Source organism: Rhinopithecus roxellana, chromosome 7 (genome assembly GCF_007565055.1).
Source record: "Rhinopithecus roxellana isolate Shanxi Qingling chromosome 7, ASM756505v1, whole genome shotgun sequence".
NCBI lineage: Eukaryota > Metazoa > Chordata > Mammalia > Primates > Cercopithecidae > Rhinopithecus > Rhinopithecus roxellana.
In genome coordinates, this window is record NC_044555.1 from 52,756,776 (window position 1) to 52,783,414 (window position 26,639).

Genomic DNA, 26,639 nt, shown 5'->3' on the forward strand with positions numbered 1-26,639 from the left:
CAGAGAATGACTTTGACGAGATGAGAGAAGAAGGCTTCAGTCCATCAGGCTTCTCAGAGCTAAAGGAAGAATTACGTACCCAGAGCAAAGAAACTAAAAATCTTGAAAAAAGAGTGGAAGAATTGATAGCTAGAATAATTAATGCAGAGAAGGTCATAAATGAAATGACAGAGATGAAAACCATGACACGAGAAATACGTGACAAATCCACAAGCTTCAGTAACCGACTCGATCAACTGGAAGAAAGAGTATCAGCGATTGAGGATCCAATGAATGAAATGAAGTGAGAAGAGAAACCAAAAGAAAAAAAGAAGAAAAAGAAATGAACAAAGCCTCCAAGAAGTATGGGATGATGTAAAAAGACCAAATCTACGTCTGATTGGGGTGCCTGAAAGTGAGGGGGAAAATGGAACCAAGTTGGAAAACACTCTTCAGGATATCATCCAGGAGAACCTCCCCAACCTAGTAGGGCAGGCCAACATTCAAATTCAGGAAATACAGAGAACGCCACAAAGATACTGCTCGAGAAGAGCAACTCCAAGACACATAATTGCCAGATTCACCAAAGTTGAAATGAAGGAAAAAATCTTAAGGGCAGCCAGAGAGAAAGGTCGGGTTACCCACAAAGGGAAGCCCATCAGACTAACAGCAGACCTCTCGGCAGAAACTCTCCAAGCCAGAAGAGAGTGGGAGCCAATATTCAATATTCTTAAAGAAAAGAAATTTCATTCCAGAATTTCATATCCAGCCAAACTAATTTTCATAAGTGAAGGAGAAATAAAATCCTTTACAGACAAGCAAATTCTTAGAGATTTTGTCACCACCAGGCCTGCCTTACAAGAGACCCTGAAGGAAGCCCTAAACATGGAAAGGAACAACCAGTACCAGCCATTGCAAAAACATGCCAAAATGTAAAGACCATCGAGGCTAGGAAGAAACTGCATCAACTAACGAGCAAAATAACCAGTTAATATCATAATGGCAGGATCAAGTTCACACATAACAATATTAACCTTAAATGTAAATGGACTAAATGCTCCAATTAAAAGACAGAGACTGGCAAACTGGATAAAGAGTCAAGACCCATCAGTCTGCTGTATTCAGGAGACCCATCTCACATGCAGAGACATACATAGGCTCAAAATAAAGGGATGGAGGAAGATCTACCAAGCAAATGGAGAACAAAAAAAAGCAGGGGTTGCAATCCTAGTCTCTGATAAAATAGACTTTAAACCATCAAAGATCAAAAGAGACAAAGAAGGCCATTACATAATGGTAAAGGGATCAATTCAACAGGAAGAGCTAACTATCCTAAATAGTTAGGGATGCAACACTGGTTCAACATACGCAAATCAATAAATGTAATCCAGCATATAAACAGAACCAAAGACAAGAACCACATGATTATCTCAATAGATGCGGAAAAGGCTTTTGACAAAATTCAACAGCCCTTCATGCTAAAAACGCTCAATAAATTCGGTATTGATGGAACGTACCTCAAAATAATAAGAGCTATTTATGACAAACCCACAGCCAGTATCATACTGAATGGGCAAAAACTGGAAAAATTCCCTTTGAAAACTGGGACAAGACAGGGATGCCCTCTCTCACCACTCCTGTTCAACATAGTGTTGGAAGTTCTGGCTAGGGCAATCAGGCAAGAGAAAGAAATCAAGGGTATCCAGTTAGGAAAAGAAGAAGTCAAATTGTCCCTGTTTGAAGATGACATGATTGTATATTTAGAAAACCCCATCGTCTCAGCCCAAAATCTCCTTAAGCTGATAAGCAACTTCAGCAAAGTCTCAGGATACAAAATTAATGTGCAAAAATCACAAGCATTCTTATACACCAGTAACAGACAAACAGGGAGCCAAATCATGAACTTCCATTCACAATTGCTTCAAAGAGAATAAAATACCTAGGAATCCAACTTACAAGGGATGTAAAGGACCTCTTCAAGGAGAACTACAAACCACTGCTCAGTGAAATCAAAGAGGACACAAACAAATGGAAGAACATACCATGCTCATGGATAGGAAGAATCAATATCGTGAAAATGGCCATACAGCCCAAGGTTATTTTTAGATTCAATGTCATCCCCATCAAGCTACCAATGAGTTTCTTCACAGCATTGGAAAAAACTGCTTTAAAGTTCATATAGAACCAAAAAAGAGCCCGCATTGCCAAGACAATCCTAAGTCAAAAGAACAAAGCTGGAGGCATCACGCTACCTGACTTCAAACTATACTACAAGGCTAAGTAACCAAAACAGCATGGTACTGGTACCAAAACAGAGATATAGACCAATGGAACAGAACAGAGTCCTCAGAAATAATACCACACATCTACAGCCATCTGATCTTTGAGAAACCTGAGAGAAACAAGAAATGGGGAAAGGATTCCCTATTTAATAAATGGTGCTGGGAAAATTGGCTAGCCATAAGTAGAAAGCTGAAACTGGATCCTTTCCTTACTCCTTATATGAAAATTAATTCAAGATGGATTAGAGACTTAAATGTTAGACCTAATACCATAAAAACCCTAGAAGAAAACCTAGGTAGTAACATTCAGGACATAGGCATGGGCAAGGACTTCATGTCTAAAACACCAAAAGCAATGACAGCAAAAGCCAAAATTGACAAATGGGATCTCATTAAACTAAAGAGCTTCTGCACAGCAAAAGAAACTACCATCAGAGTGAACAGGCAACCTACAGAATGGGAGAAAATTTTTGCAATCTACTCATCTGACAAAGGGCTAATATCCAGAACCTACAAAGAACTCAAACAAATTTACAAGAAAAAAACAAACAATCCCATCAAAAGGTGGGCAAAGGATATGAACAGACATTTCTCAAAAGAAGACATTCATACAGCCAACAGACACATGAAAAAATGCTCATCATCACTCGTCATCAGAGAAATGCAAATCAAAACCACAATGAGATACCATCTCACACCAGTTAGAATGGCAATCATTAAAAAGTCAGGCAGCAACAGGTGCTGGAGAGGATGTGGAGAAATAGGAACACTTTTACACTGTTGGTAGGATTGTAAACTAGTTCAACCATTATGGAAAACAGTATGGCAATTCCTCAATGATCTAGAACTAGATGTACCATATGACCCAGCCATCCCACTACTGGGTATATACCAAAAGGATTATAAATCATGCTGCTATAAAGACACATGCACACGTATGTTTATTGTGGCACTATTCACAATAGCAAAGACTTGGAATCAACCCAAATGTCCATCTGTGACAGACTGGATTAAGAAAATGTGGCACATATACACCATGGAATATTATGCAGCCATAAAAACGGATGAGTTTGCATCCTTTGTAGGGACATGGATGCAGCTGGAAACCATCATTCTTAGCAAACTATCACAAGAACAGAAAACCAAACACCACATGTTCTCACTCATAGGTGGGAACTGAACAATGAGATCACTTGGACTCGGGAAGGGGAACATCACACATTGGGGCCTATCATGGGGAGGGGGGAGAGGGGAGGGATTGCATTGGGAGTTATACCTGATATAAATGACAAATTGATGGGTGCTGAGGAGTTGATGGGTGCAGCACACCAACATGGCACAAGTATACATATGTAACAAACCTGCATGTTATGCACATGTACCCTAGAACTTAAAGTATAATAAAAAAAAAAAAAAAGCCAGAGATTGAACTGGTCTGTGGTACAATTTCACACTGGTGCCATTCCATGGTAATCTTCCCAAGTAAAAATAGTTTTTTATTTTCCTTTCTACTTTGTAGTTACTTGCATTGTTGGGCAGTGATTTTTAAGTCAAACTGTCTAGGAAGCAAAATTCAGTGACTGCTTTTAGCTCTATGTGATGAAAAAATGTTGGTTGTGTTTAGATTCCACATTTAGCCTTACTCCATAATTTCAGTCATCCTCTGACATATCTACAAGACATGCCAATCCCTGGCACTCACATCAGAGATGTCCAAGATGCCAGTTTCATTTGGCATTTGGCCTGATTGCTGCCACCTCCACCCCCACCCCACTGGTGACAGCTCTCATGGGATGCTGTGATCAATGTTGAATGTCCTTGTTTGCTTACTCCCAGGAGTTGGCACACTCTGTTCAGCAACTAGCACATACTGTGCTTCTGTTGTTGTCACACTGTTTTTGAAACCTTACTACCTCCTATTGTATAGTGCTATCACTGCTACAAAAAACCAAAAAATTATTTGTATGTTGTTTGTCTATATATATTAAAAATAGTTTCTAGTTCAGTGCCTTCCATATGGTAAGTGCTCAATGTTTATTCAGACAACACCACCCTGAATGACCTTCTCTAGACCTTTTGTTGATAATCAAAGCATGTCGAGTTAAGGGTTCTTATGATTAAAAGTGTGTTCAATGCCATCTTTTGTAATCATTTTATATCTATGACATATCCATCATGGATATGTACCAATGAGGCAACCCTATTTCACTCATTGGTGCCAGGATGCTCATATCTTGCTATAGTGAAATCAGAGACTTTGTTGAATGTTTCAGGGCATAAATGGTTTAATTTATTTGAAGGTCCCAGCTGATTGCTCATGGCTGATGATAGCGATAGCAGTGCTTGCAATAAGAAACATAGATCTTATATTCAACAACATTGAAAGAGAAATCTGATTTGCTGATTTTACAGAGCCTGGTATGTACCTGCCTCCTCTTGAGGCACATGAAGTACCAATTTCATAAATACATTAACTCTGGGAATGATAGAAGAAAAGGTGAAAAACACTAGCTATGCAATACCCCTATTTTACACAGAAGAAAACAAAGGACATTGTTTTTTCAGCCTAAAGGTAATGAACTGATTGATAAATGAACAATACAGCTGTTTCTCCAAGTTTAGTTCAAAGACTGGGTGCATCAGAATCCCCTAGTGAGCAAGTTGAAAAGTCAGATTCTAGGGTTCCACCTCAGACTGACTCTAAATTTGGGAAGGGAAAGGCCTGGGATTCTGCATTTGACACTCATGCCTAGTGATTCTGATGTACACTGAAGTTTGAGAACCACTGACCTGTAGGGTTCTCAGTCTTAGGATCCCTTTGATTTGATTCCTGCCAGTAGTGTATTGAATCCTTAGTGTACCTCTTCATGATGGATCTCAAAACTAGGCTCAATTAGAGTAAAAAATATATATATATTGGCTTTAGGGAATGGATTGGTGATAGTCTGCTCTCTGGTTTAAGTATGTCCCCTCCAAAATGTAGGTGTTGCCAATGTGGTGGTATTAAGAGGTGAGGCCTTTAAGAGCCAATTAGGTCATTATGGCTCCTACCTTGTGAATGGGATTAAGGTCGTTTTAAAAGAGGCTTTATGCAGTATTCAGCTCTCTCGCCCTTCTGCCTTCCATCATGTTCCTCCCCTCTGGAGGATGCAGCAACAGGATGCCATCTTGGAAGCAGAGAGTAGCCCCCACTTCATAATCAAACCTGTTGGCACCTTGATCTTGGAATTCCTAGCTCCCAGAACTGTGAGAAAATAAATTTCTCTTCTTTATAAGATACCGAATCTCAGGTATTTCATTATAACAACATGAACAAAGACAATCTAATTATTCTTTCAACAGAGTGAGATTTATTAGGCCCTATTATGTGCCAGGCCCAGGGCTAGGCACTAGCTATACAAAAATGTCTGTGTGATCCCTTCCCTAAAGAGGCTTATGAGTAATTTTCTGTGAATTATCTAGTAAAATCAAGGACATTAGCCATGAAAAGAAAATGAATTAAATTTATTCTATGTCATGGTACCAAAAAAGTACCACATAATTTTGTGGGTTTACATATATATATATAAAATATGTTTGTGGAAGTGTCTGGAGAGTCACTAGCAATAATGGATGTATCTCTCATGTCTCACTGTTAATGAATTGTTTCCAGCTGAGATTCCTGTAATCTGCAGGTGCTGTTTACAATGTAATTTTACCATAGGAAACAAGGGTGTAATCACTTAATAAAGTGTAAAGAATTAGATTTTTTTTCCCCTTGAGCAAAATGCCTGGCTGTGGCCAACATTCCTGATGCTTCCTCCCTTGTGCAATAGGAAAGCAATATTCTAAAAGTGAAGACTGTTTTGTTCATATCCTGCAACTTGCCTCTGGAGGCTATACTGATGAGTGCAAAACTCAAACTAGAATTTCAGACATTTTGTGTGAGCAGCCACTGATTTTCATCTTTACCATTATACAGAGGATAGTTTTCCCTTCTACCTCTAACTGAGATGCAAAAAAGGGCCCTGCGAATAGGGACTCTCATTTTAAGCCGTGTTTTTGTGTTGTTTTCTTCTGGTTTTTATTGAAAAAATAGAAACTATGTGTATTAGTCCATTTTCATTCTGCTGATAAAGACATACCTAAGACTGGGCAATTTAAAAAATAAAGAAGTTTAATTGGACTTACAGTTCCACATGGCTGGGGAAGCCTCACAATCATGGGGGAAGGCAAGGAAGAGCAAGTCACGTCCTACATGGATGGCAGCAGGCAAAGAGAGAGAGCTTGTGCAGGGGAAGTCCTCTTTTTAAAGCCATCAGATCTCATGAAACTTATTCACTAATTACAAGAATGGCAGGGAAAGACTTGCTACCATGATTCAGTTCCCTCCCACCAGGTCCCTCCCATAACACATGGGAATTAATCATGAGATCTGAGTGGGGGCACAGCCAAACCATGTAACTATGTTCAAAGCATTTTCATATACAGGCAGGCAGTTCTCTTCTAATGAACACTTGATTTATGAATGTCCCATATTCATCAACAACCTCTCTTGAGGGACTTTGAACTACTCTTCCTACTCATGGAAGGTGGAGTTGTTTCTCCTGTCTGCAGAAGTTTGTTTCTCCCTCAGCCCTCCTCTTCTGGGGGCTTGAGTTCTCACAAGCTCCTGTTAGAACCTTAGAACAGTTAATACAAGAGTATCTTTTCCTACTGCCACCACTAGGACATAGGAAGGTGCTAGGGCCCCTGCCAGAACTCCCATAGGAGCTGAGCCCATGAGGGAGCACAACAAGTTTGAGGGAATCTCTGGAATTATAGTTGGTAATGGCGGGGAGGTTCTTCATTTGCATTTCAAAAATCTCTTTTCCTAGAAATAGCATTATGCTTAATAACCTACTCTTGTAGAACTTGTGTATGATAGATTCACCTATCTAGACCACAGCCAGAAATCAAGTAGTAAACAAATGGCTTCTAAGCCACTAGAAAATATGCATCTTACTTATTGGAAAAGCCATTCAAAACCACACTCATTGCCTGTTTATTCTGTTTGTACATGAGTCTAATTAGTCTTAACTAAATGTCAAGCCTATAGCAAGTTATAAGCAGCAAATCTGAAGGGACTGGACAAGATGTTACAGGTAGGTAAAGTGAAATCTGATAGTTGAAGGCAAGGTAAAGGATAAAATAACATTAAAAATAAGTTTAAGCACTCAAAAACCAAGCACAATGAAACAGTACTTCACATCCACCAGAATGGGGGATTGATTAAAAATACTGACAGTACCAAGTGTTGGTGAAGATGCAGAGCACTGGGACCCTTATATGTTGTTGGTGAGCATTTAAAATGGTACAGTCACTCTGGAAAATAGTTTGGCAGTTTCTTACAACAAATGCCATGTAACCCAGAGGTTCTACTCCTAGGTGTTTACCCAAGAAACATGAAAACATAGGTCTACACAAAGACTTGTACATCAATGTTCATATGAGCTTTATTTATAATAGCCCCAAACTAGAAACAACCCAAATGTCTATCAATGGGAGAATTCATAGAAAAAAATGTGATAGAGCCATACAGTGGAATACTGCTACTCACTACTAAAAAGGAATGAACTAGTGATACACGCAACAACATGAATGAATCTGACAGTATGTTGAATGAAAATTCATATTCATACATATGAAAAGTTATAATGGATGATTCTAATCTAGAACAGGAAAAATTAAGCTATTGTGATAGAAATCAGAACAGTAGTTGTCTCAGGGTCGGGGGCACTGGAGAATGACCGAAGGGCACAAGGAAAAATTTTAGGGGTTGATGGAAATCTTGATTTATCTTGATTTGGGTGGTAGTTACAAAAGCGTGTCCATTTGTCAAATCTCTTCAACCTGTATGCTTAAAACTTGTGCATTTTATTGGATGTAAATTATATATCAAATTTTTATAAGGTACAAAAATTTCAGAAGGGAAAAAATCCTTCAGAAGATCCCCCTGCTGCAGGATCTAAGTCTAAATTCCTCAACATGATAATCTGGCTCTTACTTTATACTCCTTGGCTTATTTCTCACCATTCCCTCTCCTTATTCCACTTATTCTAAGCTACTTATAGTTCCAAAAATTGTTATTCTTTCTTTTTCCTCTGAACCTTTAAGCACAGTGCTCCTTTTTCCTGGAATTCCTTTTCCATTTTCCATTTATCACTAAATCCTTGACATCCTTTAGGACTCACAGAGGTAGCACACCTCCTCCAAGATGACTTGTTCACTTTCAGTTTGTGTTAGATACTTCCCCTCTTGCTCCCAGAGAAGTTAAAGCTCCTCTCCATCAAAGCATGTATTGCTCTATCATGTAATTGTAATATTAAAAAACCCTCAAAACCATAGTGGATTGAGGTCATTTAATGTACAGGCAAATAGTCCTCCACATATTCAGTAAGCCCTGAATTAAATCACATATTATAAACTAATTTCTTTTTTATTGCATTATACTAGGCCCTATCATATACTTTAATATTCACAAACACTGAAGTAAATATTATTATTACTGGGGTTTTGGGGGTTTTTTTTAGTTTTTATTTTAAGTTCAGGGGTACATGTGCAAGATGTACAAGTTTGTTACATAGGTAAATGTGTATCCTGGGCGTTTATTATACAAATTATTTCATCACCCAGGTATTAAGCCTAGTATCCATTTGTTATTTTTCCTGATCCTCTCCATCCTCCCACTTTCCACCCTCCAATAGGCTCCAGTGCGTGTTGTCCCCACCATGTGTCCATGTGTTCCCATCATTTAGCTCCCACTTATAAGTGAAAACATGCCATATTTGGTTTTCTGTTCCTGCATTAGTTTGCTAAGGATAATGGCCTCCAGCTCCGTCCATGTCCCTGCAAAGGACATGATCTTGTTCTTTTCTAATGGCTGCATAGCTGAAGTAAGTTTCAGCACTCAAAGTTATCAAGAAAATTCTTCTATCCAGGATGACTTGTAGAGTTGCAAATGATTGAGATTTTATTGTAAACAGCAGTTTGGTTTTATACTATTATTAGTACATTAGCTTATTTATATTGTGAGTTAAGTAACTTTCTGTGGGCTTATCAGGAAAACTAGCCAAACTTTATTATGTTGATTTTATGAGAAAATGCATTTTTATATTCCACTTAAGTGGCTCAAAAATACTACTCAGTTGAACCATGTGAAATTGTTGATTGATGTTCAACCATTTTTGAGAAAAATGGCAGTTTATTTTGAAATGCAATCCTGTTGACAAGATGGAAATTACCTATACATTGATTTATTAATTTTATATTTAATACATTCATGTATCCTTCAAGATGCTAATCCTACACTTTAAGGATATTGGGTAAATCACAGAATTTTGAAGAAAGTTTGTGTAGAATATTAGGGTTTTCTTGGGTCCAACCCATTTTTTTCCACTTAATCAGAGATGGAGCAGACATGAGGACTCTGGAATTGTTTATTTTTTGAACTGATAATAGAATGCAAATGTAGATTCATTTGTTCTTTTTTAGGCCCCAAATTAACCATTCTATTTTGAAGATTAAGTTGAACAATAATAGTAGTAGCAAACATTTATTAAGTGCATACTACATGCTAAGTACTGTTCTAACTCTACAACTGTTTTATCTGCAAAGTACTATTATTATCCCTATTTGCCGATGAGAAAACTAAAGCTTAAATAATTTGTTCAAGGTTATATAGCTAGTAAGTGGCAGAGTTGGCATTAGAATCACTCAATCCTACTGCCGTGTTTACTGTTTACCTCAAGCACATGGTTTTACCACAATAAAGCACCCATGCTAAAAGATTATGATTCAATTCAGCAAGTATATATTCAAGCTATGATTATTAGTGAAGCCAGACCCATTCACATATGAAACATATTATTTTATTATGAGACCATTATAAGACAGTAGAGGACCAGGTACCAAAATTAGTTTTATAGACCACAAGTGCTGTAGGAATCTCAGAAGAGGAGAAAATAGTGTGTGCTTTGTCATGACTTACTCCCAGAAGAGCATTGACATAAATGGAACCTCAGTATTGGATGCACAGCATTTTGGGAACAAACCAAAATTACATCATAAATAGGAATGCGGCAAAATCATGAATGTGTAATAATGAAGTCCAATGGGGAGTAGCAAACTCAAGGTTTTCTTTCTTTCTTTCTCTTTCTTTCTCTTTCTCTCTCGTTCTCTCTCTCGCGCGCGCGCGCGCGCGCGCACTCTCTCTCTCTCTCTCTCTTATTTCTTTTTTTTGACAGAGTTTTGCTCTTGTTGCGCAGGCTGGAGTGCAGTGGTGTGACCTCAGCTCACTGCAACCTCCGCCTCCCGGGTTCAGGTGATTCTCCTGCCTCAGCCTCCCCAATAACTGGGATTACAGACACCCCCCACTACACCCAGCTAATTTTGTATTTTTAGTAGAGATGGGGTTTCACCATGTTGGTCAGGCTGGTTTCGAACTCCTGACCTCAGGTGATCCAACCACCTTGGCCTTCAAAAGTGCTGGGATTACAGGCGTGAGCCACTGCTCCCAGCCAAATTCAAGGTTTTCTGTTCAATTTTCTGTTCAACTCAAATTCTGAGTGGGCATCCTCAGTATGTGTGGTAAATTAGAACTTTGTGGCTGGGCTCTCTGAATCCCAGAAATATATGAAAAAATGGGACCTGATGGATTACTTATTAGATATTCAGGGTGGAAAAAATGGGATTCAGAAATTAACCAAAATTTCATGCCTACATGATTAGAATAATAATGGTATCAAAAATAAAATGGTTTGTACAGTGGAGGGGAAGATGGGCTCAGGCTTTAGACACATCAAACTTAAGGTACAGGTAGACTGTCTATGGAAAGCTGTTTTTTTATGTTGGCTATGATTGAGTGGGGTCAACCTTTGACTAATGTACTTGTAATTTTTACAGATGGCCCTATTGAATTTCTTCTTCCCTGATGAAAGGCCATACTCTGAAGAAGAAAGTAGGCGTGTTCGCCGCAATAAAAGAAGCAAAAGCAATGAAGGAGCAGACGGTAAGTCTATTCAGTTGATCCTTTATCATTTCTGAATTATCTGTTAGTAAAAGTATCCTTTTAAGAACTACCTTCTCAGTAGGGCACGGTGACTCTTGCCTGTAATCCTAGCACTTTGGGAGGCCCAGGGGGGCGAATCACTTGAGGTGAGGAATTCAAAACCAGACTGACCAACATGGTGAAACCCTGTATCTACTAAAAATACAAAAAAAAAAAATTAGCCGGGCCTGGCTCCAGCTACTTGGGAGGCTGAGGCAGGAGAATCGCTTGACACTGGAGGTAGAGGTTGCAGTGAGCTGAGATTGCGCCACTGCACTCCAACCTGGGTGGCAGAGTGAGACTCCATCTCAAAAAAAAAAAAAAAAAAAAAAAAAACCTACCTTTTCAAGTGTGCTTTATGATCTTATATGCTCTCCATAGACCCAAGGTCATAGACTGTTTCTGCAGCCTAACCTAACAATCAGTTCTTTAACATAGAACTAACTATACAAGGACCCTCCCTCCTCCAACTCCAGATACCTTCAGTCCTTTCTCAGTATGTCTGAGAGCCATGGTAGCATTTGTATCTCTCAAGATCACCCTCTGTAAGGACTTCATCTCTCCCGGAGATGTCCCGCACCTATTAAGGTCATCAGGAGGATTTGGTCCTATTCTTGGAATTGACAGTGTTGTACCCTGCTAGCACTTACATGATGTGCTAATTCCAATGATAATTTTATCAATGTTGGTATCCACTACCATGCCCAAATCTGAACTAGACCTTCTAGAACTAGTTTATAAGTTTCTTGTGGGCAGAGATTTCATTTCTCTTTGTATAACCCTAGAATCTAGCCTACTATCTGGAACATTGTTGGTGTTTGTTATGTAAGTTTATGATGTTGACTGCCCCTTCAGCTAGGCAGTGATGTATCAATGGAAACCATCCCTGTTCTGGGTGTAATAGCTTTAAGTTAACTAGCAATGCATTCTGTGGGGCATAACAAAATGTTGAACTAGCTCCTGGGCAGGGTCTTTGAATTGCTCTGATATTTCAGCATCACTCTGTCAATTGACATAATGCTACCCCTTTGGGCACAGGGGTTTGTAGAATACATAGCTCTGGGCTGCTGCAAAGGCATCTGGATTCAAAGACAGCATGTGTCTGGCTACATCTGCCAATAATATGTGTCTGGAGGGTTACAAAGCAATATGACTCTATACAGATGAAAATGAAATTTTTAAACTGACATTTGTTGATGTGAGTAAGGGCCAATGATGGAAGCAGTTTTAGAAGGCAGGAGCTATTAAAGAGATGAAGCCAGGACTTTGTCAGTAGGGGCAAGAAGAAGTATAACTGGCTGAAATCTGAGAAAGAGCTCAGAACAAGGACCCCATAATAATACAAAAAGAAAAAAAGAGTCAGAGCAGTAAGATAGGGTTTTCTAGTCAGTGGAGATGGCAACAACATTGAGCCTTTGAATGGAGAACTGGACCACTGGGACCATTCTCTAGAGCAGTCATTTTACATACACTTGATGACCAATTCAAGCCTAAGAAATGCAGTCCATGAAGTAAAAGTTACCCATTATTCACCTACTACTTGTAGCCAGTTTCCTAGAAGTCTTCTGGCTATGTGGAAGCAGGGAGCTGAGAAGCATGGTCCCTTTCCTCTCCTAATAATCTCACCCTCTGATACATGTAAGTCTCTCCACCTTTGGCTTTTCCCTTGAGGCTGCTCCCACAGCCATCAAACTTTTCATAATCCCTGGTTGCGAAGGAAGAGAGGAGACAGGTGGTAAGAGCAATATCACCTTCTATAGTGAGTGTGGTCTTCCCTCCCTGTCTGAGTGGAAAGTCTTATGGCTTCTAAGATTTACCTCTTCATCTAACCTCCCAAGTTTTCTCTTAAAGAAGGTAATTTCCTCCTTTTCCCAAAACTACTCTGTCCAAATCTGGCTACCAACATCTCCGATACTGGTCTTCCTTAGAATGTTTATTCTGTCCTGATACAAAACAGTTTTCTCTCTGGTCAAGGTCAAAGCCTCTCTTATTAATTTTTAGCACTTCTTATCTACTTCCCTCCTGATCTGATAATCTATTCAGTCACTAGACTCTAGTCTCTTGGTGCCAATGCCAAGTTTCTCATGCAATCCAGGCATTTTTCTTTAATCAGTATAGCTTGGAGGAATCCAAGAGTCCCTTAGAGTTAGGAGTAGAGAATGCCTGGGGGTCCTTGAATTTTATTAGATTTCCAACTTTTCACCTTGTGGTCTGGAGAACCATTTCTTTAGATGTGGCAGGTGCTCCAATGAGTTAAAGAGTGATAAGTCAATCCAAATCTCCTTTTCCTTTGAACCATTCTTGTTACTCTGCTGAGTGTATACTATATTTATTCAATACACTCATCAAATATTTACTAAGTAAATACAGCAGCTTATATAATACTTGAATAAACATTCAATAAGGATATTTTTTAATATCCCCACTGCCTAGAAACAAACTTGGCACCTAGTAGACCCTCAATAAATATTTCCTATTGCCCTCAAAGTGATTTACTTCCAGCATAAAGAGACAATAAATAAAGTTGGTTAAATTTGACCAGTGGTATGAAGAAAAATATAGCCGAGCAACAGGGAGAGACAGTGATGGGGTATGCTGTAAGGTGATCAAGGAAGGTGTCTCTGATAAGGGAACATTTGGGAAGAAACCTGAATGAAATGAAGTTAAGAGCTATGCAAATGTCTGGGGAAAAAAGAAACAAAATTCAAAGGCTCTGAAGCAGAAGAATGTTTGGTATGTTCCAGAAAGATCAGTGTGGCTGGGAGCAGAGTAAGAAGAGGAAGAGGGAAGGAGATGAGGTCAGAAAGCAAAATCCAATCTAGAGCCTTGTTGGCCAAGGTAAGGACTCTGGCTTTTATTCTGCATGAGATGGAGGACCACTGGAGGATTTTGAGCATAGGAATGACAGGATCTGATGTATGTTTTAACAGCATTCCTCTGGCTGCTGTATTGAAAATAGATGCAGGAAGAAAGGATACAAGCAGGAAGAATCTTTAGGAGAGTATTACCATAATCCAGGCAAGAGATGATGGTGGCTTAGACCAGGATAGAAGCAGTGTGGGTAGGGAGAAGTGGTCAGATTCTAGAGAGATTTTGAAGGAATGGCTGAAGGATTTTCAGATTGATTAGATTAGAGATATGACAGACAGAGAAGAGGCATCAGTGACCCCAAGGTTTTGGACTTAAGGAACTAAACAAGTAGAATTGTCATTTCTGAGATGGGGAAGAAAAGGGGAGACGTGTGTAAAGGAATATGGGGAGAGTTTAGTTAGGCTTGTTAAATTTGAGGTAGCTATTAGACAGCCAAGTGGATATATAAGTCTACACTATACATCACTGTGTATCATGACAATGAGATATCTCTCTTTTGTACAAATAAAGGACTTCTCATTGAAGAAGCAAGTCAGTCTGGAAACTACTCTGAACAGATAAGAGGTAGGATGGGATAGGTAAGTCATATTGGGGTGAGTTAAAGCCAAAAAAAATCTATGCCAAGAGATTTTTTTTTAAATCTTATCAGGTGTTGATTCTAAATTCACAAATTGCTTGATGTATTATAATAAAAATTTAGCTATCTAAGCTCAGGTTTGCCTCACAAGTGTCAAAGAACAAGTCATTTACCTTGAAGAGTTAAGAACATGGCAGAAGTTCATGACCAGCCTGGGCAACATGGTGAAACCCCGTCTCTACCAAAAATACATAAAAATAAATAAATAAATAAGTAAGTAAGTAAGTAAGTAACGGGTCACTGTGGCACACACCTTGTAGTCCCAGCTACTCCGGAGGCTGAGGTGGGAGAATTGCTTGAGCCCAAGAGGCAGAGGTTGCAGTGAGCCAAGATCGTGCCACTGCACTTCAGCCTAGGCAACAGAGTGAGACTCCGTCAAAAAGGAATAAGAAAGTCTAGACCCAACTTCATTTGTTTGGTCATTCATCATTTAACAAATGCTTTTTACAGGTGCCAGCCACGACACCCAGCTAATTTTTGTATTTTTAGTAGAGACTGGGTTTCACTATGTTGGCCAGGCTGGTCTCGAATTTCTGACGTTGAGTGATCCGCCTACCTCAGCCTCCCAAACTGCTGGGATTACAGGCATAAGCCACTGCACCCAGCCTAGACTTTCTTTCTAGGAACTATAGATATTAAGCTTAATGATCTCCACAAATCACTGTGGGAGAAAAAAAATTTAATAAATGGTTCATTAACTCTTGGAAAAGGAAGGGATGTAGTGATCCTTAGGAGCCTGCATAGGTTTACCAAGAATAAATCAGGCTGCAGAAGCCTATTTTCCTCTTTTCATCAGACTATTAAACTAGTTGATTAGAGGCATAGCATATGCATAGTCTATCTTGCCTTTTAAAAAGAAAGTCAGTGGCAATATCCAGGGTATATACAATCTTTCTGACTCACCATTCAAGAATGACTAGGCTCATCTCAGTTTCTCCATTCAAATTACTTTATAAATGAAGGCATTGGCTAGCTAAGCAGGAGTCCCAAACACACGGTTAGTTTCAACTCTTAGAAAAGAAGTGAATTTCGTTTTCTTTACTACATTTCTTCCTTGAATTCACTGACTTGAGTTGGCTGGAAGTATTTCAGATCATTTAAGTTTATTTGTACTAATTATTTGAGGCCTTTGGTGGTGGTTGTTCTTCAAAGAAAGTATGATACTTTCATTGTGGGTGTTGAGTCACAACAGTTCTAGAAATCTGTGCCAGGATTTCCTGCTGTGTCTTATCTTTGTGATGTGTTTCTGAAGTAATAATAGCTCCAGGTGGCTTGTTTGGTCATCTCTTGCACAGCACTCCAGAAATCCACAGAACTTTATTTTCTAGTTAGAATGAAATGTAGAACATATTTGGGAAGTCATGAGGCCTTAGAATCAGGTAAAATGGATCCAGAATTCCCAAGGAGGTAGTTTCCATATTTCACAAATATTATTGTAAAAACATCTGTTCTCTTCCGAAAGGAGCATTTTCAGGAGTTAATAAAAATCTTAATATCTCTCCACACCCGCCTGCCTTCCATGTTTCTGTCCTGGTAAGAGAATGAAAGTGCAGCATGGTGTAATAGAAAAGGTACTAGACTGAGCTGCAGTTTCTTGATCCCAATCTTGATGTCACTGCCACCTTACCAGCCATGTGATCTTGGAGAAGTCACATACCTCTAAGCTTCAGTTTTCTTGTCCTTAAAATGGGGATAATTAGCCCTGCTTACCTCATAGAGTTGTTGTATTTATCAAAAGTGTTAATATCGGCAAAAGTACCTCATTTTATTTTATTTTATTTTTGAGAGGGAATCTCGCTCTGTCACCCAGGCTGGAGTGCAGTGGCACAATCTCAGCTCACTGCAGTCTCCACCTCCTGGGTTCAAGCAATTCTCCTGCCTCAGCCTCCCAAGTAGCTGGGATTACAGGCACCAGCCACCACACCTGGCTAACTTTTATATTTTAGTAGAGGCAGGGTTTCACCTTGTTGGCCAGGCTGATCTCGAATTCCTGACTTCAAGTGATCCACACTCCTCAGCCTCCCAAAGTGCTGGGATTACAGGCATGAGCCACTGCACCTGCCTGCAAAGATACTTCGAAAATTATTAAGTGCTATTACTATGCTCTCTCTGGAAAATGAATATATTACTATGGTCTACCAGGCATTTGGGGCATTCACCTTCCCTAATTTATGGACAACAATTATAATTTCTTCAAAAATGCTCTCTATCAGCCAAATTGCCCATTTTTGTTCTCACGCATGCTATCCAGGCCCATAGGAAGAAGACTCCAAGCCTCACACTATGGCCTACCTCATCACAGCAAATGATCACATCTGCACATTGCTCTGTGGCACTATCTCACTCTGGCTGGCTGGCTGTATATATGTAACCCTTTTTGTTAGTATCTCTTAGGAATTTCTCTTCCTTGTAGTTTACTTTTGGACATATCAAAAAACTTAATATTCTTTTCTACTATTATCAAAGAGCAGAGGGAAAAACAAGATTGAAATATATCCTTTGTACTTCAATTTTTAAAAATAATAATGGAATGGGGCATAGCTACTATTAAATTGATACAGATGAACATGAGAGTCTATGATGTCAAATAAAACAGACTTTCTGCCTGTACAAATGTTAGCTAGAATTAAGAATTGCCCTCATTTTAGTATTGCTCTTGTATTTGATGCTTTCAGAGAGCCATTACTGTGGATTATCAAATGAGAGAGTAAAATCATTTTGAGAGCTGATGGAGTTTCAGGGGCTTGTTCACAGGACAAAAGTAAAGCTTTTGAAGGCTTACCATGTGTGTGGACTCAAAGAGGATCGTTGATTTCAGATGTAGAATCCCCAAGGTTGCCTGCTGGTAGTGGATGCCAACAGCTTACGTGCCCACAGCAGAATACTCTGGAGAGTGGCTTTATATCAAATAAGACATTAAGTAAGCTAAAATATCTTAGCTTGCTCATACTCCAGATATCCTTTAAAGCTGTATTTTCATTGATGGAACTAGCCCTGCAGTAAATGTTCTCAACAGGCCATCACCACTAACACTTGGTTAACAAGTATTTTTAGAAAACCAACTACTTGTAAGACATTGTACCAGGTTCTGTAATTGGTATAGCTGCCAAACTCCTGTACTTAGTATGTAAGGCCTAAATTGAACTGGGTATAGAGGTTAAAGATTAAGATGCTTAAAATGTTTATGGGATTTTTTAAATTACAAAAATAATACATATATTATAACAAATATGAGCAATATAGAATCAGGAAAGGTATAATGTGAACATGCCCTCCCTACTCCCTGCCCTGCTACAATAGTGCTTATAAAGTTAAGACATCTTTGAGGAACATCTCACTTGCCTAAAGGAGGTGACAGGCCCACCTGACGTGATGTTCTCTAAAGGTCCTTCCTGTCTACTCAGTCTCTCTAAAGTTCCTTCTAGTTATTTTTTTCTCAATATTAGGGAAGTTGATGAACTCTAAGCCAGGAGATCTAGATTCTAATTCCAGCTGTGCCATTAGTAGTTATAGTGGCAGGATGACCTTAGGAAAGTCTTACTTCACTTCTCTGATCTTAGTTTATTCTAAAGGGTTAAACTAGAATCAGTGATTCTCAACTGGAGTGTAAGAGATCCAAAAGCATATAAGGAGTTTTTTTGAAGCATGCATACTCCTGGGAATTTTGACCACTCTACAACCCATTAAGAAAACTATACTGAGGAAGGTACTATTACTGATGAGAGCATATCATGTCCTTCAGATATATTAGAATAAGAAAAGATGTTGAACTACTAGAATAGATGGTTGAATTGTTTCCTGCCAACTCTGATATAACTTGTTATTAACTATTCCTGACTTCTATAACTTGTTATTAACTATTCCTGACTTCTATAATATAATGATAATAGCTAGGCTAGTTTTAGCCAATCAGATGATGTCTAGATGATTAAATACTAAGGGTTTCAATTTGGATGGTCAATGAGCCTTTTCATTAGCATCGCTGAGAATGCTCAATAAGGATTAAGTGCAAGGAAATGGTTTCATGAAGTGAAGGCTAAGAAGGTTAATCTGTTGGCTGAGTGGTGAACTGCTAGCTCACTTCTGTATGGCTCCTCAAAATATCACAGGCAGATATAGATGTGTGGTCAGAAGGCACCTGTTGACTCTGTAGTGTATTACTTACACAACCCTGCCTTACTCTAGATTCTACTCCTTGACCTGTAGGGCCTCTTCAGTCTCAAAGATAAGGAACTACTACAGCTTCCTTTTTTAAAAAAACTCATTCATTCAGTAAATGTTTAAGTACCAAACTAGTTGTTAAATCAGTGTTTATTGATCATCCTTCCAGACACTAGGGGCACAGCAGTGAACAAGATAAGACTCTACCCTAATCAAACTCACAGTGGATGATTTCAGTACAGTATAGTGAGTCATATAATGGGGTAAGCAGAGGGTGCTATGGGACACATTGGCACCTGATCTAGACTTGGGAGGACAGGGAATGTCTCCTAATAAGTGTAACATCTGAGCTGCAAACTGATGGATGCTATAGTTAGTCAAATGAAGATTTGAGGAAAGTGTGCACCAGGCAGAAAGAATATACATGTTGGAAGACTTAGAGTAAAGAGGGAGCATGGCTCATTTAAGGAACTGAAAGAAGTTTGTAAGGTTGTAGTGTAAAGATCTCAAGGGAAAATGATAATAAATGAGCTGGCCAAGAGGGGTCAAATCACGCAGGGCTTTGGAATCTATTTTATGGAATTTAGAAACTATCCTAAAGACAATGGGGAAGTACAGGATCAATGTCAAGAATAGATTATATGGCAAATATCTTCAAATGCTAAACACACATACTGCAATCCAGCAATTCCACTTCTATTTATAGATATACTGACACACTGGAAATCATTTATCAATGAAGATATTCTTTGCTGTACTGTTTATAATAGCAGAGAATTGGAAATACATATCCATTATTTAGGAACTCATTAAATATGATAAATCTGTAACTGGTCATCATGGTTGCTCTGAGGAAGAAAACTGAGTGTTTGGGGCTGAGGTGAGGAGGGAGTTGACTAGTTGAACATGTGCATGTTCTACAAATTTAAAACAAACAGGTAAAATTTAATTTTAAAAATAGTCTGGACATGGTGGCTTACACCTGTAATCCCAGCACTTTGGGAGGCCAAGGTGGGAGGATGACTTGAGGCCAGGAGTTTGAAACCAGTCTGGACAACATAGTGAGACTGCATCTCTACAAAAATTTTTTTTTAATTAGAGAATTGTGGTGGCATGAACCTGTAGTCCCAGCTACATGGGAGGCTACGGTGGGAGGATCGCTTGAGCCCAGGAGTTCAAGGCTGCAGTGAGCTGTGATTGAGCCTCTGCACTCTAGCCTGGGTGACAGTACAAGACTGTGTCTCAAAAAAAATAACAATTAAAAAATATAAATAAATAAAAGGGGCATGATATGCCATTTTCTACTCATTACCTAAATACATTAGCAACAATTTTATAATACATTAACATCCTATTATAATTAGGAGGTGGAAAAACTCATATATTGCTGGAAAGAATGTAAATTGTTACAACCATTTTGGATCTTAATCTCTCTAGTCAAGTTAAACATTAGGATACCTGTGATCCAGCATTCACTGTCTTGGGAATCTATCCTACAAAAATGAGAATTCAGCTGGGTGCAGTGGCTCATGCCTGTAATCCCAACACTTTGGGAGGCCGAGGCAGGTGGATCACCTGAGGTCAGGAGTTCAAGACCAACCTAGCTAACATGGTGAAACCCCGTCTCTACTAAAATGCAAAAATTAGCTGGGTGTGGTGGCATGGCCTGTAATCCCAGCTACTAGGGAGGCTGAGGCAGAAGAATTGCTTGTACCCGGGAGGTGGAGGTTGCAGTGAGCCGAGATTGCACCACTGCAGCCTGGGCAAAAGAGCAAGACTCGATCTCAAAAAAAAAAAAAAATTTGAGAATTCTAGTATATAGGTCATATATAAAAGGTATTTATTATATCAGTGTTTTGTTGCCAAAAGGAGGGATAACTCTAATATCTATGAATAAGAAAATGGTCAAATAAACTATGACATAGATATACTATTGAATATTATATATATTATCATTCAATGTAATAATAATAGTAATATTACTATTAAAAGGAATGAGTTCTATGTAGTTCTATGTAGGGATCTGAAGTAGCCATGTTCTATTGCTAGAGTTAAAAATGCAAGTTTCAGAGTAATGTGTATAATATGACCGCATTTTCATAGAGAAAGTTTTTAACATATATTTTTTATTTTATATGTAAACATATATAAAATACTTTATAAATATGTACAGGTGTATATATATGTGTGTGTGTGTGTGTGTGTGTATATATGTATACACACATAGGAACAGATGTGGGAAGGGGAAGTATCAAACAGTGAATATCGATTACCTTGGGTAGAAGAGGGTTGGATGGGAAGGGAATAACTATTAAGTGGTTCTTTATGTAGTTCTATATGTTTGATTTGTTACAATAACACGTGTAACTGTAATTTATAAGAATATAATTTAAAAAGTGGTTAAAGTGGATAGAAAATAATGGACTGGAGAGGGCATAATGAAGACAAAGAAGGAAGGAGATTGCTGTAATGATACACAAAAGGAATGACAGTGGCTGAATTAGAGTAACAGCAATAAAGACAGAAGTAGATAGATTGAGTTCATAGGTAGAAAAAATAGGACTTGGTGTTTTGATTGAAGGGAGAAAAAGAAGAGTCAAGGAAGCCACCCAGATTTCTGACAAGGTACTATACTAGTCACTGAGATAATGATCAAGGGAAGAAGATGTGTGGTTTTGGACAGGTTGAGTTTCAGGTACCAGTGGGAAATTCAAGGAGGAGAAACCTGCAAGCAGTCTGAGATACGCATCTGAAGCTCAAGAGAGATAGCTGGGTTGAAAATATAGATATGGAGATAATTAGCTACATTAGGACTCTCTCAGTTACAAGTGACAGATAGCTGGCCTAAATTGGCTTAAGATTTTTAAAAAGAAGGAGGGGGAGGATTTATTGGCTCATTGAACTGCAAAGTCCTTGATGAAGCTGGCTTAAAACATGGCTTAACCTTGGGGCTTAAATGATATCATCAGTACTTTCTCAGCTCTGCTTTCCTTTGTATTGGCCTCATTCTTCATGTAGGTTCTCGCTATGAGGTGACAAAAATAGCTACTAGAAGCTCTAGACTTACATCTTACCAATTCAACACGCCCAGTGGAAACAGGATGCCTTATTCAGTATGAAATATGTTGTTGGCAATGCTGGTGAGAGCAGTTTTAGTACAGTAGTTGGGGCAGAAGGGTTCATGATGAAACCAGATGAGGAATTAGAAAACAGCAAATATAAACAAAAGAGAGGAGGAGAACAGAGTAATAACTAGAGATTCATTAAGCATCTATTATGTGGAAGGCACTGTGTTATATTACACACAGGGACACAAAGATGCATAAAATATAGGGATTTTTAAGCTCTGGAAGCCCATAGCCTTCAGAAAAGAGAAAATCTTATAACTAATTCACAAAGGTGATAGGTAAGTACTTATATAGAGGTATGATAAGACTGCAATGGGAGCGTAGACAAGGGAACCACAGAATGGTCAACCAAATACATTAAATACATCTCTGAGGAGAAGTGCATAATGGCTGGCACATACTAGGCATGCATATATGAGAAATTGGGTGACAGTTATGTTTTGGAAGGTGAATGGGACTTTGATGAAGAAAGGTAGACAACCCATTTCTAACAAAGGGAACAGCAAGTACAAAGCTAACCAATCCCCTAGGTTTGCTGGCTTTCGTCTTGGCATGAGGCTTGGAATAAGGGCTGAGAGAAAGCCAAAACCGTTGGGCAGAGAAAATGTGAAAAGAGGTCAAAACAGCCTAAGGGGGCCTTCAAATGCCCATTCAGGTACTTAATAAGTGGCCTTTCAATCCCAAATTATCTTAGCATCATCCCTACCTCACTATTTCTCTCCGCTAGCCTCCATACACAGAAATAAATGTTAGCAAGGCAAGCACAATTCTTCCTTGTTAATAAATATAAAATGTAAGCCATGTATAATGGTTCTTAACACTGGTAGCTGTTTTAATTTCTCTGATCTTCTACTCTACCAATATCTGGTGCAAGGTAGCAAAATACACTTACTACCTTGATGTAATTTAGAAGCAATGATTGATCCTACCTTCTTCCTTGTGTAAGACTCTTAGCTGACTTAGAGAACATAGGTCCTATGTAATTAACATGTTTACAAATGCTAATTTGTAATGGTGAAGTACCAAGGATGCTTTGCTGTAGGCTTATAATCTTGGCTGCATTTTACCACTGCTTCCAGTATGTAGCTCCTTTAATGAACCTAGTACTCTGGTGCATTAAATCACTTGTTTAGGGTCTAGTCATGCTGAATTCTATATACTGCAAGCCAGAGGTCTAATCAACCTATGCTCTTTGTCATATGGTATACTGGAAAGAAGAAGTCTTTGTGCAGATCTATTCTCCCTATAGCAAAAAAGTCGTGGGCCTGGCCTGCTGCCAGAAAGTTAGTAGTGTCATCTTTGTAGATGAAATTCAGCACCTCATTATCTTACATTGTGCCAGAAGAGTGGGAAGAAGATTGACTTGGTAATTTGCTATGTTTCGATCCTAATCTGTTTAGAAATATGATTTCTTTAAAAGGAAATGGAAAAAGAATGTGTTTCTCATGATAGCTTCACAGTATCTCTTGAGAGGATGTTCAGTTATTGTAAACACAGCAATTTAATTCTCTTCTTGAATTTCAGATGTATTTCATCTCTTTAAAAAATAAACTGCGTTGAAATGATCAGATTATAAAGTATGAATTGTATACTTCCAAAAGTGGAATTTTATATTTCAGATTACACAAAAAAACTTTTTTCATGAGTCACAAAGTTACTGGTTTGTATACTATGTTATTTTTATACATCATCTCCCAAACTCTTTAAAACATAAGTTTATGTTGTAACCTATTTAAAGGAGAAAGGCATATTTGTGGTGCACATATTTTGTCTCGGAGGTTACTTTCAAGTTTCATTTCAGCATTTTGAGTCTAATTCATTCTTCCCACCCTGTAGCATAGTATGCAAAATCCAGAAGCTATCAGAAGCAAGGCCCAAATTTAGTGTAGTAAAGTTCCTAGTACATGGATGGAATACACACATAAGAAAGAAAAAAGCACAAGGCCAGGTGTGGTGGCTCACACCCATATTCCCAGTACTTTGGGAGACCAAGGCAGGAGGATCTCTTGAGACCAGGAACTTGAGACCAGCCTGGGAACATAGCAAGACCCCCATCTCAAAATTTTTTTTTAAAAAATTGGCCTCTCAAAAAAAAAAAAAAAAAAAAAGGCCGGGCGCGGTGGCTCAAGCCTGTAATCCCAGCACTTTGGGAGGCCGAGACGGGCGGATCACAAGGTCAGGAGATCGAGACCATCCTATCCTGGCTAATACGGTGAAACTCCGTCTCTACTAAAGAATACAAAAAACTAAACTAGCCGGGCGACGAGGCGGACGCCTGTAGTCCCAGCTACTTGGGAGGCGGAGGCAGGAGAATGGCGTAAACCCGGGAGGCGGAGCTTGCAGTGAGCTGAGATCCGGCCACCGCACTCCAGCCTGGGCGACAGAGCCAGACTCCGTCTCAAAAAAAAAATAATAAATAAAAAAATAAAAAATTAGCCAAGCTGGGTGGTGCACACACGTAGTCCCAGCTACTTGAGAGGTTGAGGCAGGAGGATCACTTGAGCCCAGGAGTTTGAGGCTGCAGTGAGCTATGACTGCACCACTGCACTCGAACTTGGGCAACAAAGTGAGGACCTGTCTCAAAAAAGAAAAGAAAGAAAGAAAAAATTCAGTTAATACGAAGTTTCTGACTCTTAGTTTCTCTCTGAGACAGCTTGGGGTAAGGAAAGAGCATAGGAATTAAAATCACAGAAATCCTAGCTCTACTACTTTTAGCTTTGCGGCCTTGGCCAAGTCATGTAACCTCTCTCAGGCTAACTTTTCTCATTATATAATGATAGTAATGATACTTCCTTTGATAAGATTTTATAAGGACTAGAGATAAAGTAAAATGCCTAAACCATTGCAGGCACATGACATGTGCTCAATAATTGGTAATTATTAGTATCTACTGTAAAATGAGAATAGTACCAATCCATTTATTTCTCAGGTTATAAGTCGAATGAATGTGAATGCTTTTTTTTTTTTTTCAAGCACCTCAATCTCTTAGCTATTTCATAGTTGAAAAGAAGTTATCCTGCTTATCTCACAGGATTGTGATGATCAAAAAGGATAATAAATGCTAAAACACCTAGAAAAACATAAAGTGCTGCTCAACATTGGAACCATTAACGTAGGTGTTCAAACTTCCCTATATACTGAACATCTCAATATATGGTCCAGAATGGGATCTTCATGGTGATTCTTAGTCCTCAATAGACAGCTGTATCTAGCATGAGAAGACAGGGAAATCTCAAAACACTTTACAAAGATTTCTATCAGGTTTCAAAGTTTGCTGTTAATGAAGTAGACCTTAATTACCCAGAAAACTCATTTCTGTGGAACTCCTTATATGGAGCCAAGGAAACAAGGTGTTAAACTGTGCATAATTCTATTAGGTGAGAACTATATAGCATTGTAATTAGAAAGAAATCTGAGGTATAGTGTTCAAGCCAACTCTATAAATGCCATCTTAAAGATTATACAATGTATTCTAAAATATTTCATATGGATTTTTAAAGAATTGAATAACAATCAAATATGCTAAACATAAAAATGACTCAGGACACAGTTTAATAATTCCTGATGCCAGATATATATATATATCAGAATCTATAGGACCTTAACAATATTATTTATGAATATAAATTATTGATCAAAACTGTACAAGTAAATGTTGAAGATTGGATCAAACCTGATCTAGGTTGAAGTCCTGAGCTCCCTCACTCACTCGTCCTCTAATTTGGAGCTAGTCAGCCTCCATGTCATTTCACTGATTGCTGTAAAGATAAAATGAATTGATGTCTGTGCAAATGCTATGCAAACTGTAAAGTGATGTACAAATGTGAAGTATTATTTATCATAAAAGTTGAATACAGAAAAATGGTTTGTAACAGTTTATTGGTTTGGGAATGTCAAAGAAATAAGAGATTGTAAGAAAACCAAAAGCCTGGTTATGTTTAGTATATCATGCAACATTGCCATGGGGTGGCAACCATAGCAACAAAGTAAGTAATCTTTTCCACGAGACATTTCTGGTTACAGCCTCTTGTTTGACTCAAGCCAGTCCCCCTCCTTGACTGCCTTTTTACCTCCTCACTTTTGATCCTTATTCATCCTTCCAAGATCCAGCTGTAGGCTTCATAGCCTTTAAGAGGCCTTGATAAACCTCTATCCAGATAGCTCATCTTCTTAGTTTACGTTCTTCCACATGCATCCTTAAGATATTTATATTTTCTAGGCCTTTTTCATGTGCTTCTCACATCTTCACAGCTATGTAACAAGCCAAAAGAGGTTAGAGATTCCTTCTATCTCAGCGTGGCAACTAATATAATGCAAACAAACAGTTAAGTAGTTAATGAATATTTGTAGATTGAAAGAAAGCATGCTGCAGGCCTAAAGCTAAAGCATACCCTTCTTTCAAAAACAAAAACTATATTTGAAAGAGCTTAAGAGATGGTAGTAGACAATGCAGTTATCTGTGAAGCCACAAGGAGTTATATATAATGGCAAATAATTGGTAACTTATTGGGAGA

The 26,639-nt window shown here is 38.6% G+C and overlaps 1 protein-coding gene across 3 annotated transcripts in view; it reads left to right on the plus strand.

The window, feature by feature from the left end:
* EDA (ectodysplasin A) overlaps window positions 1-26,639 on the plus strand; it is a 423,831-nt gene that overhangs the window by 321,719 nt on the left and 75,473 nt on the right. For 2 of the 3 annotated variants that reach the window (XM_030934766.1, XM_030934767.1), the window contains exon 2: window positions 11,184-11,289. In XM_030934766.1, the coding sequence (XP_030790626.1) occupies window positions 11,184-11,289 (106 nt within the window). Of the gene's footprint in view, window positions 1-11,183; window positions 11,638-26,639 lie in introns of those variants that run through there. The other variant, XM_010361779.2, reaches the window with a different exon arrangement.